The sequence below is a fragment of the Nasonia vitripennis genome, chromosome 1 (genome assembly GCF_009193385.2).
Source record: "Nasonia vitripennis strain AsymCx chromosome 1, Nvit_psr_1.1, whole genome shotgun sequence".
Taxonomy (NCBI): domain Eukaryota; kingdom Metazoa; phylum Arthropoda; class Insecta; order Hymenoptera; family Pteromalidae; genus Nasonia; species Nasonia vitripennis.
The window spans coordinates 36334670-36350827 of record NC_045757.1 but is presented as its reverse complement, the minus strand read 5'-3'; the positions used below and the strand labels follow the sequence as shown (position 1 = coordinate 36350827).

At 48.2% G+C, this 16158-nt stretch overlaps 2 protein-coding genes across 2 annotated transcripts in view; one reads left to right on the top strand and one right to left on the bottom strand.

Annotated features, from left to right (window-relative positions):
* Window positions 1-16158, bottom strand: part of LOC100679456 (RNA/RNP complex-1-interacting phosphatase) — a 44388-nt gene that overhangs the window by 2275 nt on the left and 25955 nt on the right. The window contains exons 8-9 of the mRNA XM_003423942.5: window positions 15512-15591; window positions 4720-4763 (exon numbers count right to left, since the gene is read on the bottom strand). Of these exons, the coding sequence (XP_003423990.1) occupies window positions 4720-4763; window positions 15512-15591 (124 nt within the window). The remainder of the gene's footprint in view (window positions 1-4719; window positions 4764-15511; window positions 15592-16158) is intronic.
* LOC100123839 lies at window positions 6840-8088 on the top strand. The gene is made up of 4 exons (XM_001607537.6): window positions 6840-7202; window positions 7263-7483; window positions 7559-7600; window positions 7679-8088. Exons 1-4 carry the CDS (start codon window positions 7132-7134, stop codon window positions 7990-7992), a joined length of 648 nt encoding a protein of 215 aa, XP_001607587.2. The 5' UTR covers window positions 6840-7131; the 3' UTR covers window positions 7993-8088.

Sequence of the window (16158 nt, the reverse complement as noted above, 5' to 3'; positions counted from 1 at the left end):
CTAGTGTGGAAGAAAAAAATACCTCGCCGAACACACTTTCGCCGCGTTCGTCGGCTTTTCCCATGAAAAAACTATACATGATCGATCACCGAGCTAATTTGGCGATGGAAGCCGACACCGATTAGGAAACGCAGAGCCGCTTTCGCATATCTTTTTTTTTTGACTGCTGCAGTGCGGTGAGAAGTTGATGAAAGAGCGCCGCTTGTACTTTTTTCTCTCTCGAAAGGGATATAATATAATGTCGCAAGAGGGAGCAAACAGAGAGTGTATAGGTATATCGGTATGTGTGTACCGACGAGATGCGAGTGGTTTATCCGGATACTCTCGATCGATCGGTCGACCTCGCGGGCTATGAAATTTACCGCAACCTCTGACCCCATCGGCGTTGCCCGTACGAGGTCAACGAGGTGTCGGCGCTGCTTTTTTAAAAGGCCCTTAGTTGTATTACTGTAATAAGAATGTTTCGTTTCAGAAAACGCTTCGCAGAAAAACGATCCCGATTGTAATGACGTTGTTCGCGCTTTCTTATAAATTCGTGTATTTTGCGCTCTCACGTCGATAATTGACCGACGCGAACGCGTTAAAACATGGTTTATGCAACAATGTGAAACGTGCAGCAAGTGTGATATTCGAAAAAAGAACGTTTCGAAAGTCATATGTAAAATTTTTAAAATGTATAACATAATCAATTTTTTTGTTTAACCTCAATTTTACGTGTGAAAAGTTGATAAACTAGTCGATATTCCACGCGTATAGCTATATCGATGAAATATGATACAGCGCGGGACACACGCAACTTGTTATTTAAATCAAGCGCGCAACGATTTAAAAATCAAATTTTCGAATCGCGCTCGGCCCAGAAACGATTTTTCAAAGCTCACTCGTAACTGCAGAAAACCACGAGCAAACACGCGGCCTCGTCAAATATTCCAAATCAATCCCAATAGCGCCGACCAGCAACGATACATCGAGAAAAACGAGTTTCGTAATAAGAAAAGGGACATTGACTCGCGCGCGTGGGCTCGGAAGTAGCTTCGAAGCGCAGCATAGTAGAAGGGGAAAACACGTGTTGATTACTTCTGGGAAGACGACGGCGGCAGTGCCGACCACCTGGTTTATTGATCGAGCTGTGTATACATGTATATACGTCCGAGGTGCGCTGAATGTTTTAGAGAGAAAGAGAAGCAACGGCTGCAGTGGCGATCGTTCTATTTTGTAACGGGGCGAGACGCTTCGGAGAAACGCCGGCGCTGCAGTGCGCGAGCGTGTGTTATATACGTGCGCTACAGGCCGGTTTTCTACGGGCTGCACTTGACTCATCGGCCGAGCAATCGATATGCATTGCCGAATGCCTCGTACCTGCCCGGTTAGAAATTAGACGTTTGCTCGGCGTGCTTTTTTCACTGAGAGAAACTGCTGTGTTACTAAGCTGGAATTTATGCAAAGGAGCTTTTTTAAAAATATCGAGCATCCGGAGATATTCAATTTTTCCTGTGACTCACTCGTTCCCAAATCGTCCGGCTGCGTTGTAAAAACAATGAAAAAAACCCTCCCGAGCGAAAGAACGTCTCCTCGCGCGACCTTGGGAACCACATGGAAAGACGCAGATAAAAAGTAAAACGGCGATAAGAAGCGGAAAGAGTGGGGGGCGGAGAAAGAACCCGAAAAATGTGCAACGGTAATCCAAGAGAGCTGGCCTCGTTCACGCGCCACGTCAGCTTTCTTCTTTTTCTACGACCACGACGTCGACCACTTCCGAGGTCGGCGAATTTTGCATACGCTCTGCACGAAATAAGAGCGAAAAAAGCGATATCGCGTTCTTCTCTCATTGTCGCGAAACGTCTGCGGGTGTAATATAGAACTTCTTGCGCGTCTCCGCGATGTTTTTTGGTCGAACGTTAATTAGCTGTGTAACGCGGCGCCGTGGTTTTTAGAAAAACAAACACGGAGTGTATAAGATATGATTTATGTAGCATTCATAGAAATTCGCAACTTTGAGATTTATAACCGGTGTAAAACGGAGAAATCGATAACTGCTCTCGTAGATCGAGCGTAAATCATCGGCTCTCGCTCGGGAGAATCCAAAACATATGCTTTAATCGTTAATAAACCCGGCGGCGGTATAATTGCATTTTATGCTAATTCGGGAAAAAAAGGGGCTGACTTATGGGCGATTCTCGCGCGCCTGATCCATATTACTCATTTCGAAGCCTCTCGAAAGATCTCTCGCCCTTAATCCGAATGCGCCTAACCCCCGAGAGTGCGAGATAGGAGCGCGCGAGAAGATTCGGACCCGGCGCTTACGCGAGACCATCTTATTTATCGTCCGAAGGGGGTCCGCTTGAGGTACAACGCGCGTGTGGATTTTTAAGGGAGTATAGACGGTGTTCCATTGCGAATCCAAGAGTTCGTAACGATATTTCGTCGCGAGAATTTTCCATCGATCGCGTAAATCACTGAGTATTTGCAAGAAAAAAAAGATCGTGAACTTCTGAAAGCTTCGGCAAAAATTCAAGTCACGCGGTCACTCTGAACTTCGGGCGAACACGTAAAGCTCCGTGTACACAAAACTTCGCTAAAAAACAAGGGTCCTCTCGTGCGCGAACAACGCCGCACGCTCGATTCGAATTAATCGAGGCTGCCGTTGCAGCTATCTTTCTCCCTCTCTCGGGGCAGCTAATTGATGGCGGCGCTGCTCGCGCTTTCGGCTCCCGTTGAGCAATGCCTGCGATGCGGCGCAACAGCGGGAGTGCGCCACCGCTGCCGCAGAACTTTTCACTCTCGGCTTATAGTGGCGCCGCGAGCAAGCATTTTATAAGCTGCGCTGACCGTATCGTTTTGCTCCTCGCGGGCTTCTCTGCTTCTTACTCAATGTATAGGTACACCGATAAATTCAAAACATGCAAATGTATACCTTTCGCGAGATTTCCCGCCAAAATTCCAAAAGCTCTTGATGAATCGACCACCGCTCGCGAACTCATCTGCATAAAACACAGCCCTGCGCGGGCTGTTCAAAAACTCGAAAAATCCCTTCATTTCGCACGGAAAAACGCATCGGCGAGGATCGGTATTATGCTCTCTCGCGGAAGCTTCAACTTTTTAACGGCGCGATCGATATCCAGTGGCGGCGGCGGAAAATCGGCAAAGAGCTCGCTCCGCACGACGTCGTCCGAGTCGTATTTTTCAGGTTTATGTACCGGGCGCAGCGGCGACGTTAACGTTCTCCCGTTTCAGCCGGCGCGCGCGTACATACATTTCTCTCCTGCACCGGCGGACTTTATGCATGCGCACGCGAGCCCGCCGTCGGATGTATGCGCGCGCGCAAGCGTTCTACTCCCTCGCCTTTGCATATACATACATCATATTGCCACATTAACCGTGTCGCTCCGGGATACCCGGCGAGACTGTACAATACCAAACGGCGGCTGCTGCTGTGGTGCGCGAAAATCGCGGTCTTGAGAAGAAGTGCGGTATACCTTTTGAGACATTCGAAAACGCAGCTCCACGGATTTCCCAATCGCAGCTACTCAATTATCCTCGTTAATACTTGACACCAAAACCTCCATACGTATGAACACACACGCTCTGTATCTAATCGCGCGTCGAATAATTTCCCGAGAAAATGCGCGCGCCTCCCAGGAACAAATGACCCTTGAGTAATTCCTAATGGAGGCCCGGCTTAAAAGCCACTCCGACCCGAGCTAGGTGTCGAGAGGGCGATTCGAATAATATAATCGGGAAAAAGACCCACACGGGTTAACGCGAGATAAGGCGCGCAACTAAGTGGACGTTTTTTCCCGTAGCGGGATCACATGGTATACACTCCTAGGAATGCATCGCAGTCGCGTATGCATATGCGATGGGCGGTGCGCTATCGGGGGAAATTGTAAAGAAAGGGCATAAAACGCCGAAGAAAGTTAATTTAGCCGATATGGTTTATTGGCGCTTTAAGAGCCGAGCCGCTATCGCTTGTATTTGGGCTCTGGATACGCCTGTTGTTTGACATTGATTTTTTATTCGAGTGCGGGGAATAAGGTATTTCTTTCCTTCGAGAATACGGCCCGGCCACGCTCATCTCTGCGCTATAAAAACGTGGAGTTAATGAATTCTTTTCTTTTATGAGCGCGTGCTCCGACGTTGGATTGAACGGTATCGACGGCCGGCTATCATGGGAGAATTTTATTTTTCTTCTCGGTTTTTAATGTATACCAGTTACCGGCGGGCCCTAGTTAGCAGCTTTAATCGTCGATGCTTTAACGATGTATTTTGTAAAATTGTGCGCTTGATTTATCGCTCTTGTGAATTACTGGATTCAATAAAAAAAAGCGGTTACACAAAATAAAATGAGGAATTACACGCAGAGTTGTCGTATTAGAAGAGTGTAAAATCTCAGGATGATTGATTTATACTGTGGTAGAGATCGAAATTTCGAAAAATCTAGCAAAGTTCTACATCTAAACTTTCCCGTAGCAATTGACGCGGCGCGTCAAAGCTCGTCAATCACACAGCTGCCTATAACAGAGTCGAATTTGTCAGCGGATCTACGGGCGTCGCAGTCGAGAAAAATGATCGACGACGACACGAGCTCGTCTCTAGCGAGCAATCGATCCGACGTCTCAAAAGTCGCCGAGACTAGCGAGAGAATCGTCGTTTCACGCGTATTTCAGTGGACGCCGATTGAAAGCGTTTGAAATCAATCCCCGAATTTAGTATGCTTACCTGGTCCGCACTCCTCCGAGAATGTTTCTATTGCCTTGCAAAATCTGAAATCAGAAAAAAAGTCTGGTTAACTAAACATTGACGTAGTTGTATGACGAAGCTAGTATAACTACTTTTTCTATTTTCGCCATGTTGTTTGCCAAAGACAACGTGTTCCGATGATTCATCGAAAATCGACTAGATATACCATAACGCGAATCGCATCTTTGCTCCATCAATCAACCTCCAAACTATAAAAAAAAAATACCTCCGAAGCATTTTTCGATGCACCGCCAGCGCATCCTCGAGGAACGCGAAGCGAGGAACAGGCCGAAACGCGAGATGAAAGCGGCGAGAGAGAGAGAGAGAGAGAGAGAGAGAGAGAGAGAGAGAGAGAGAGAGAACACAGTCCCTACAGCACGCGCTTCAGAGCCAATTGGCCGTTTAATAGGCCGTTTTAGCGCCCTCTCATCCCTTTCATCTTCCTCTGCTGCTGCTGCTGCTGCAACCCCCTACAGCAGCGATTAGTCTAACGTGATTATAACTACTAACTCACTCCTCGCGCAAGATGCAACGCTGCTACAGCACGAGGAAGAAAAAAAGGCCGAAAAAAGGGCGAGAGATCGCTTAACTCATCATAATGACTCTCACAATGCGAGAAAGCCAAGCGGTCGGTTCGTTTCACGGTGCGCGCGTTTGGGATGATGGTATGACGAAAGCAGAAAGAGTGGTAATAATAAGCGAACGAGAGGAGAGTGAGTTTGGGGGGAGAGGATATTGGCTGCAGTGTCGAGAGAGTATACGCGCGGGCTGTTTCGTGTAATTTTCTCGACGCTTGTATTGACAAACGGATCAGGCGTGCGAGCTCGGAAGGTATTATCAAAAGTGTGTATACCTGTTGCTGTTTTCATTCGAGAGACGTCGCTCGTGCGTGTATTATTATACTCTCAATGATAGAGATCCCTAATGAATCGGAATTCCACCGAGCGGCGAGAAAATCAATTTGGACGGAAAGCCGCGCATAGGTGCGCGCCGAGTCCGAAAAATAAATGATTAATGGCTCTATTACTTAAACAATTTGGAAAGACGTCATTTTTCACGCAGCGCCGCGGCGTTCGAAACTTTATGGAGGATTCCCGAGTATCCCGGAGAGAAAGCCGACAAACGACTACCGACGCGCTGCGGTGCACATACTATAGATGCTATGAAGAAAGAAACGATTGCCGTGATTTTTGGTATCGAACATTAGCGTCGATTAGTCGTTTTTTTCTTTCTTTAAGAACCATACTCCAGACGGTAAACAAAAGCGCACCGCCTCGTAGCGGGCGTGTAACTACTTCCTAATCCCCCCTTTTACGAAGAAGAATAAGAAGAAGAATAGAAAAAAAGCCAACCGAATCAATTGGCTCTCTTCTCGCCTGCGGAGAGCCGCATTTGAATTACAGATATCGTCGCCGAGGTGTCGCTCTCCCGCGGCTATTGAATGCATCCGAAAATCAAGAGCGCGACTAATACACACACACATGCACGTGCGGACGGCATCAATATTTATAAGGGCGCCGATCCATCAACAACAGCCTCCTCGAGTCGACGAGCTGCAGGACGAGAGAATCGTACGTCGACCTCTTCGATACAAGACCATTTTCGTCGCTGCTTTTATCCGTATATGGTTTTATTAATAATTATCAGAGGCACACAACGCTTATCAAGCAGGCATTATCTCCAAATTGAATCAGAGTTGACAAATCCCAGCGGCGTTGTTTGGCCTGGCGCTAAAAATGCAGATTGCGCTGTAAATTCGCGGCACGCAACGTTTATGAGGGCTTTTACAAGCCCATTTCATTTGAATATCAGCGCGCGAAATTGCCCATAGCACATTTAGTATCGAGTGTACGGTAACGACGGGCTGCACGCGCCCCCGAGCAACAAACTGCTCTGCGCACTGGCGAGAGCTGATAGCAATCGCTACTTTCAATATGCTCCCGACTCACATATTTTTCTCTCTCAGCTCTCTCGCCGCATAACGCGAAATATCGTTACGATACGCTTTTTTCGATCACGACGCTCATTTTATTTTCGCGTGAAAATTTCAAGATCGAAATAATCGAATCGGCGCACGAGATTCGGATTATCATAGCGAACGCCATCGCGGGTGCGGGCGCGGAGACACATGACTGACCTGAAGTGCGCGCAATCATGCTGCAGCTGTCATGCTCGCGCGCTCTTTCCTCGATGCGCGACCCTGAAGGTAATGAATCGCGGCTCGAGTGGCCGTCGCGTCAATATCCGCGGCCTCCGCTGCAGCAGCCGATGCGCGAAATGTCATCGCTCAATCCTTTCGGCCACGTCGTCTAAATTACCCCGAGACTCTTCAGTTTAGGATCGTTACTTTTTTCGTCCAAATTTTCCAAACTGGAACGTAACAACGGCAAGATGTGCAACTGTCCCGAGGATAAGGCCAGTCCGCAGAAGGAACCCGTTACTCCGAAAAACGACAACCAGCTGTGAGTCGTCGTAACCTCGCGTTGTTTTGATTATTGCAACCTCGAAAAAAATCGTTTCAGCTCGCCTCAGGGAGCGAGTGCCGAGCAGCAGCGCGAGACGCGGCAGAAGAAGCCCTGCTGCAAGACCAAGCGAGTCCTCACTTACGAGGACGAAACGATAATCCCGGGCCAGTGTCGAGATGACAACGTCATCGCTTTACCGCCACCGTGTCCTAGGCGCGCCTCGCCGATGAGACACTGCGACCTCAGTGGGATCGCGGTTGTTCGACGTCGCATCGACAGTAATAAAAACCGATATGACATATCCCGTACTCCGACGAGGTTAGAACTTCCTCACCTGTGCGATTAATTTTCAGCGAGCACATCACCCGAGCGAAAAGCCGATACCTCCAAAAAAGGTTCGTCCCACGTCAGATCCGTAACCTTTAAAGTACCGCGTACAGTCGAACGTTGAAATGGAAAGGTTACCATTCCAGATACCGCGGCTGAGTCACTCAAGAGCGACGCTGACAAGGTTACGGAGAAAGATAAGAATCCAGAGAAAGCCAAGGATCCGGAAGCCGCGGGGGAAAAGGGTAAGGAATCCGCTGAAGACAAGAAGGACGGCGAGGACAAACCGAAAGAAAGTGAAAGTCCACCAGCGCCGAGCGGGGAACCACAGCCGGCAGCCGAAGCTTCGGTACAGATGAAAGATAAGGAAGCAAAGGATATCGTGACTTCGACGCCCTGTCCGGGAAAGCTAAACCCCAACAACGAGTGCAACTGCTCGCCCGTTCCAAAAATCGCGTGAGGTGATACATTTTTTACTGTGGATGCGGCCGGTATTCTTCGAAAGCAAAAAAAAAAAGAAAAAAACAGAAAAATTAAACTAACCACTTGATTCCGACTACTCGCGTTCTGTTTGATTTCCAAATGAAACCCCGACGGGAAATGAAAGTCCATCGACTGTACGAGATCTAGAGGCTCACTCGAAAAAATTTCCAATCGATTCCCGGCGTTCTTGGAAACGAATAGGTGTACACACACAGAAAACAGGTCAAGCATCCAGAGTCCAATAAAGTAAAATCTCGCGCGCAATTGCAAGCTGAATCACAAGCACTTCCCCGAAAAATCCAGCCCGTCAGGAATCCGGATAGCCTACGCCGGTTAGTCAGTCCGATCTCGAGGACACTTCAGCTGCATCAGAAGATTCGGTAAACGTTCGAAGCAGCGGGAATCCGGAGGGTACGAGTACTCGGCAAACACTGCAGCCTCGCGGGCTATGCGCGTATCGCTTTGTTTTATACGGCGGTTGTGTGTGTGTGTGTGTGTGTGTGTGTGTGTATAAGTACTTCCGGATCGCGATGATTCGATTGCTCGTTTCTGCAGCGGGACCGATTGTGAAAAAGCGGCTTGATTTATGCATTTAATATTTCAAATTGAGGAAAAGCTTCTTATTAGTCGGGAGGCAAAAACGAAGAAGAGCCTACTCGCAAGGCTCTCTTGTGCGACTTTTTGCGCGAGGTTCCTCGAGAATAATGAGTATACGAGAAGGTGCGTTATAATGAGGCGAGAGAAGAGTGAGAGACCGGGTGGATTTGCGTAATGAAGAGATCGCCGGGGTGGTCCCCTTCTAGAGCTTCGAGAAAGTACAGTTGAAGACGCTGCGCATACCAAAGAAACGCGTCACCGAATCAATCGATATCGAGCAGATACCGTAGCGCGAGGAGCGATAATAAAAAGCGGATTCCGTTGGTCACGTGTAAACCCGCGAAATTCCAGGTGAGCACTGGTTAACCGGTCGGCGTTATGTACCCTACGACCTCTTGTATAAGCCGAAAGCGCGAGGCGCCAAAGAGAAAGAATTTCTCATTCTCTTTCCCGCTGCATCGGAGAAACGAGAAACGGCGCGCGGGAGAGAGACAGAGAGCGTGCCACCCACAATCGCGGCGTTTCTCTCGCCTGACGAGGCGCCGAGAGAGAGAGAGAGAGAGAGAGAGAGAGAGAGAATGGGCTACGTCAAAATATTTGAGATGGGTGAGACGCGCGGGCCGTATAAACGTCGAGAAAATCGAGGAGGAGACGCTCGGATTGAGAATTAATTGGGAGGGATTTCGCAAATTAATTAGCCACTTTCTGACGCGTTGTGGGAATGCGCGTGGCTCTTAGGCTTATTGAAATCTACTCGTCCTCTCCTTTTTGGCATTATCGTGCTTCGTTAACTCTTCGTATGGCAATAAAAAAACTTAACGAGCTCCGGTATACCTCATCTGCCCGAGAACCTCCGACTCGATCTCTGCGCGGTTGTATTGCCCTTGAGATCGCGAGCCCTGAAACGCGTATCCCCTTACTTACATCCTCATTGTTCGCGGCGAGTGTAGAGCGCTGCAGCGTCTAGAGACAGGCGACACGCGCGAAACCGATGTTCGACGTCGGCGCGTAATATAAAGACGTCGCACGCGAGGCGCCACGCCGACGACGCCCACGCGACGAGACGCGTGCCTTGGGAGGCTGTGCGCGCATTATATGCGTGTGTACGCGCGCGCGGTGATTCATACGCGCAGCGCGTTTGTTTACCGATCTCACGAGAGGGCTGAGCGCATAAGTACTCGCCAACTGTGAGAGCGAGTTGCAGATCCTTGGAGTAGGCTTTCGGCGAGCCTTTTGCTTTATTTTTCGAGGTACTCGATTTGAATAATCGCGTAAATCGGTGAGGAGGTTGCTCACTCGGATTCGAATTCTCGATAACAGCTCGCGTTGTTTGTTTTCACTTCTCGGACCCATCGCGCACCTACATATAAGTGTACTAATTGTACCTTCCTCGACTTCGGGGAAGCAGCGTTTAGACGGCTCTCGCTAACATGTCAGCGATTCTTCTCCGCGCACACGGCGCTGTTTACCAGCGGCGACAAAATCGAGTAGCTTATTACACGCCTCGCTCGATGAATTATTCAGAGCGATGTGCGCTCCTTTGTACTACGCGCTGCTGCTGTGGTTGCCACGTGCGAAGGAGTAATTTGTTGTACCTGATTCGATACTTTCGAGCCGCAGCGATTTCATGCTGATGCAGTGCTTTCGCGCGCGGGATATTTGCACACAAAGGTCTCGAGAGACGGGATGAGCTTTCAGTTATGGAAAACGGGATTATGTGCTCTTTATTTTTAGAACCTCGCACCTGACGGATTGTGTCCAGATGAAACAATACGTGAATCTTGGAAACGTACTAAGATGAGTTTGTTTGTCATTCTTCAAAGTCGTGAATACGAGAGGCGTAAGCGGCGGAAAACTTTCGAAAATAGACTGAAATTGATTCCAACGCTCGATCAATATTAAAGAGGCGGTTTTCAAAAAACTTCGCGTAGGTGTATTTCAATTCGACAAAACGTACAAAAGTGTATGCAAATGCGCGCAATCGATCACGATATACAGCGGTAGCGCGCGTGTGTATAACCGCGACGGCGGCGACTGTCGCCGGCAGTAACGGCGGCGGCGCTAGATTTAATTCAGCTATGAAAAACTCAAGGAAAACCATGATCGAGGAATGCATTATAGTCGCGCACGAGGAAAGGTCGATTATTTTTCGAGTCCCTCGCTCTCGCTCGCGCTAATAAATGACGAAATTCGAAGTAAATAAGTTTATGGATTACATAAATTAAATCCCGATGCCGCCGCGTATCGTCGTTTTTCTTCTTCGATCGTTTACGCGCGCCGAGTTTTCTATTTTTCTTCTCCTCTACTGCTTCTTCGACGAGGTGTGTAGTAGCATCGAGGCTTATTTATGCGACAAATAAATTAAAGACGATTAAAGTTATTCTTATTAATTAATTATACGCGGCGTCTCGGCAGTCTGGGTTTATTTATTGGAAAATAGATTGAGAAATGGTAGCGTTAATTAATTTCGATAAAAAGTATCGACGGAGAAAGTCGAAGCGGAACTTCGTCCTGTAATTGGAAGTGACTCTGTATTTGATCCTGCACTACACAATAGAGGATTAAAATATCCAATCGCGTCTATTGCCAAGACTTTTATCAAGATTTTCAGAATCTGATGAACTTGCTCGCGGTATAATTGGCCGATAAATACTACCGCGGCAGTGAGTCTATATTTCTTCTTAACACTATTAATTGTTTCTATTATACATTTGAAAATTTCAGAAATAAACAGTTCACTCCGCTGATTTAATTACGCAATAAAACTATATAACACGTTATGCAACCTTATATTACCACTGGACACTCTGAATAATTTTGTAATAACATTTCCACGAAGACACACACCGCTCATCGGCTACGTCATCAAAACAATCGCACACCTTCTCGCCTCGCGCACACGGCATAAAATCCAAGTACCCCGTCGGTCGACCAATAAAATTACACGGCGCACGTAAACCAATAAAATTAAGAATCCGTAGAATCACGTGCGAGTGCGTTCGCGCAATCCGAGATAAGATAAGATGTCGCGTGGCTCACGCGGAGAGAAGACTCGAGCGCGCACGAGTAGAGGGAGTAGAGTATCAGCGAGTTCAAGGATATCCAGGACATTAAGTGGCGCCTAGGTTAACCTCGAGAACCTTCGCAACGCGCTCGCGCTCGTCCGGCTGATCCTATCGATGCAGTTAATTGCGCGAGCTCGATAAGGCCAGCGAAATTTAGGGGTATGGAAGCGTGGCCAAGGAATTTCTGTGTATACTTGACGCGCGTTTCGAGAAAAGAAGATCCAGTAGTGTGGTAGTCTTCCAAAGTACCGGAGCTTAAGTAAAACCTTTGAAACGCGAGAGGATACACACTGCTGCTGCTGCTGCGGAAAGAATTTTGAATACACATTTGTCACATACGAGCGCAGAAGGAGTATAGCGCTGCGCGCAGACAAAACCGAAAGGGCTGCGGAGTCTCTTTCGCGCGCGAGCACAAGTGAAAATGCAAAGTCAAGGCGACAGTGACGACGTAGTAAAAATCTCTTTCTCCCTTTCTCTCGGGGGCCACCCGCGCTCGCATAAAGAGCTCCTTCTGCGCGCGCTGAGCTTTCGCGCAGTTGCGACATTCAGCGAGAATGCGTATACGGCTGTGTAGTTGTGGGAAAACCGACTGCAGTAGCTTACGCGACGACGACGATGACGACGACGACGAGAATAAGAAAAAAAAACGAAGCGACTTTACGACGATGCTACCTGCCACTGCTATGTGTAAAGGCTCGCGTTGTTTTGTACGCTCGCGCGCGGAGAGTGCTGTTTTGGCGGAGGGAATTTTTGAGTTGTGCATTCGCATTTTGAAAATGTTTGTTTCAAAATTCGCTACGTCTACGAACAATTTACTTTTGAGAGGATATCGGCATTAATAACTTTTTATTGCTCGGAAATTTGCCTTGGCTGCGTGTGTTTACCGCTCGCTGCGGTAATGGCTTTTTTAGTTGCGGAAAATGTTCGCCTCGCTCCTACGACAAATACCGCTTCCATTATTCTTCGCAAAGGTTCTTTCATACAGTCTGTGAAAAAAGCGAGCGAATTCGAAACAACGCCTTCGATCGGCGCTGCTGCACACTCTCCCTCGAGTCGTCGTCGTCGGCGTGCGAAGAAAGCAAACGAGCTAGACACGCGCGCTGCGCGCGTTCGGTAAATCATCGGACGTTTATTGCAGTTAATTAGCCGGCCGGTACTGGGCGCGGGGCCTATTTTGCATGCGAGACGCGAGAGCGCGGAGAAGGAAAAACGAGTCCGTGTTTCTCTCTCTCTCTCTCTCTCTCTCTCTCTCTCTCTCTCTCTCTCTCTCTCTCTCTCTCCCTCTTTCTCGGCTCTCTCGGAGAGTATTATACGCCTTCGTGCGTGCTTGCGCGTATGCATGTATGCGTGTACACTCGGCTTATACACGATGGCGCCGTGCAAAGGTTAACACGCTACTCCATCTTCGCGAGAGTCTCCGTCGCGACGAGCAGTCGCGAGAGGTAGATTTGTTTAATGAAGTCGAACGGTTTTCGTGCATTGTTCTCGCGCTTGTTACGCCGCTCGTTCTTCTGATTGAGCTTCATGCGGCTTCACGCTGAGTTTTATCGGGCTCTCTGAATTCGCCCTCGTTGCGGGAGCTAAGTACGCGAGTACGTGCGAAGGTCGGATTAAAGCTCGCGGTCGAGCGGCAATCGGAGATAACCTGGAATTCTCCGAGATAACCGTGTGCTTTTTGATTCGAACACTGTAATATAGAATCTGGAGTAACAGCGTGTGGGCTTATCTCTCCCCCACTGAGCGACCGATGGGATTTAAGAGCCTCGGCTATATCCTTGCCAACACCTCGAGGCTCTAACAAGCCCATATCAAACGTTGGGTTAAATTAGCTCTCCGAGTGCACAGGCATATCGGATTCGCAACCAAATAAGACGCTCCAATTATAACCGATCGATAGCCCACAGCATCTTCAAATCGGTATACTTAACGGTACGCGGACGCGCTAACTCGAGCCTGTCGGACGGATAATACGTTACGAAATTTACAATGAGAGAGCCAGTCGCGTGCCGCGAATACGTTTAGCACTGACCGCTCGTAAAGCGCTAGATCTTATTATGCGCGGGTTAAAGTAAAGTCCGCGAGAGCCCAGGCGAGATCTGGTTTTCTCAAGAGAAACTCTCTTCCCGACCTTTTCCGAGGGGGATATATAGATTTCAATGTTCCGCCGCGCTGTGTAACGGTGCTGCTGCCGCAACGACTCGGGTGGTTTATGCGTCCTTGTTCGCGCTCACGGAGACTCTGCGCTATTTTCATAATTGAGCTGCGTGGGGGGTGGTTTTTCGAAAGATTCCGGGGGGCGTGGCCTCGATTACTCTTGGCAGAGAATTTTGGAAAAGTCCTCGTCGTACGACATAAAGTACTTTTTCTCGTCGAATCCGAGGAATGCGGTCTCGTATAGCACCTTTCTTTGATTCATATACGTATGAGAAAATAATGCGCAGGAATATGCATGGCCGCATTAAACCGGCCGCGTACGTTTCTCCGATTGATCACTCGATGAGAAAAAAAGGAAGGAAGCGTCGCCTACAATTTATCTAATAATAAGTTGCGTCACACGACGAGTATAGCAGCGTAATTTCATTTTCGAAACAAATCGCCACCCTGTCTTTCTCGATCGGTAGCGCGCAGCTTCTCAATCGCGTCCGCGAGCAATAATCGTCGCAGTCGCCAAAGGGGGTCTACGCGTATGTTGAAATACGATTGGCATTAAGCCTAGATAGCCGCTTAACACGGCTCTTACACGACTCGTTTCTCCGGGCGCGGCGATCGCCGAAGGGCGCCCACGCTATCCTCTCCCCCCCCTCTCTCTCTCTTTCTCGCGCTCTTATATACTCGATAGCGGATGCGCTACTTCAGGAGCGGGTGGCGCCCGCAGGTTGGATTTGAATACTTGCGTATACCTGTACACGCGATTGCCGGTTGGGAGTATGTTTTAAATATTGTTAGAAAGCGCGCGTTTTAGTCGTTTTTATGGGGATACAGCGGATGTGGGTTAAGTGCATTTTTCTGACACGAGCATAATAGCGATAAGTGTCGCGGGTGATTGTCGAGGTTTTATACCATTCAACGCATGCATAATTTATCGCCGTTAAACGTTCACCATGTTTACAACGTATTCTCTTTGTTTCGAGCTGACGCTTTGAATTCTGCACCTATCATCACATAAAAATCTAATCAAGTATATATATATATATATATATATATATATATATATATAGAGAGAGAGAGAGATAGAGAGAGAGAGAGAGAGAGAGAACACGCAGCGCACGGCAGTAAGATAAACTCCAAAGTTGCTCTCTGGAAAACTCTTGTCGAAGGTACACACGTATATATCACTTACGCTTGGGAAAACTTTCAAAAATAACCCACTTCCCCGCCACGCGGTATATGGAGGAGAGCTGCCGGGAAAAATTTCGCCGAAACTTTGCGAATTTCAACAAGATCATTCGTTCGCATCCGTACGCCGCGTCAAAATTCCCCCTACGTAACTTTGAATCCGACGCGACGAAAATACTCCCCTTAGTATTATTATTATATTAAAGCAATATTTGCTTTTTAAACGACAGCAAGAGAGAGAGAGAAGAAAACGGCGACGTTCATTACCGAGCGCGAAATTTACAGTATTTGCGCGGCGGCTGCGTTGCAGCGCGAGAAGTTTTATCCGCGCGCGGCGTGCGCTTTTGCACGCGGTGAAAAGAAAGGCGTCCGCGCCTCGTAAAAGCCGATTTTATGGTGGATAGCGAAGCAGCAAGAGATGCAGCAACGACGACGACGAGAGGCCTTGAATTAAGCGAGCACGCGCGCATGTATACTTTATGCAGTTTGCTCACTCACCTTTTTACATACTCCAGCGGCGGCACTTGCATTCCCGGAATCATAACTTTCTGGTACTTGACGCCGGCTTTGGTGAAGTCCTGTGGATCAGAGAAAACGGATATTATATAGGTGTATATAGGACTGGATATCAGGTTTGCTCCTAGGCTGATTTAGCCTTACGAGGCTAATTAAAAGCTCTTCGCGCGGACATTGATGATTTTATTGGATTTAATGTACACCGCCGCTGTGGCTGCGTTAAATCTTGAGAGAGGAGAGCTCTAAACGACTTTTTAATTCGACGCCACGGCGCAGTTTAACGAGCGTCGTCGGAGATTGAGACATTCGTCTCTTTGAAAACTGGCGAAAAAAACAACGAAGACGAAGAATCGAGGTAGGGAAAGGGTCTTGAGACAAATCGTCTCGAATCAATCAGCGCAAAACAAAGCGACGGCAGAGGCGCGAGATTTAAAGAGCTCGCGCGCCTCTAATATAAGCCGCGTGCGTTAACCTCCCGTGCTGGAGAATAGCAGCTACTCGTGTATCTCTAATTATCCAGGCTAATCATTACGACGAGGTGGGAGCCAGCGACCCCGTTAATTATTAATGACGTGAATAATTACGTGGGCGGACCTCCGGAAAGTTGAGCGTCGAGCGGATTGCTTGGG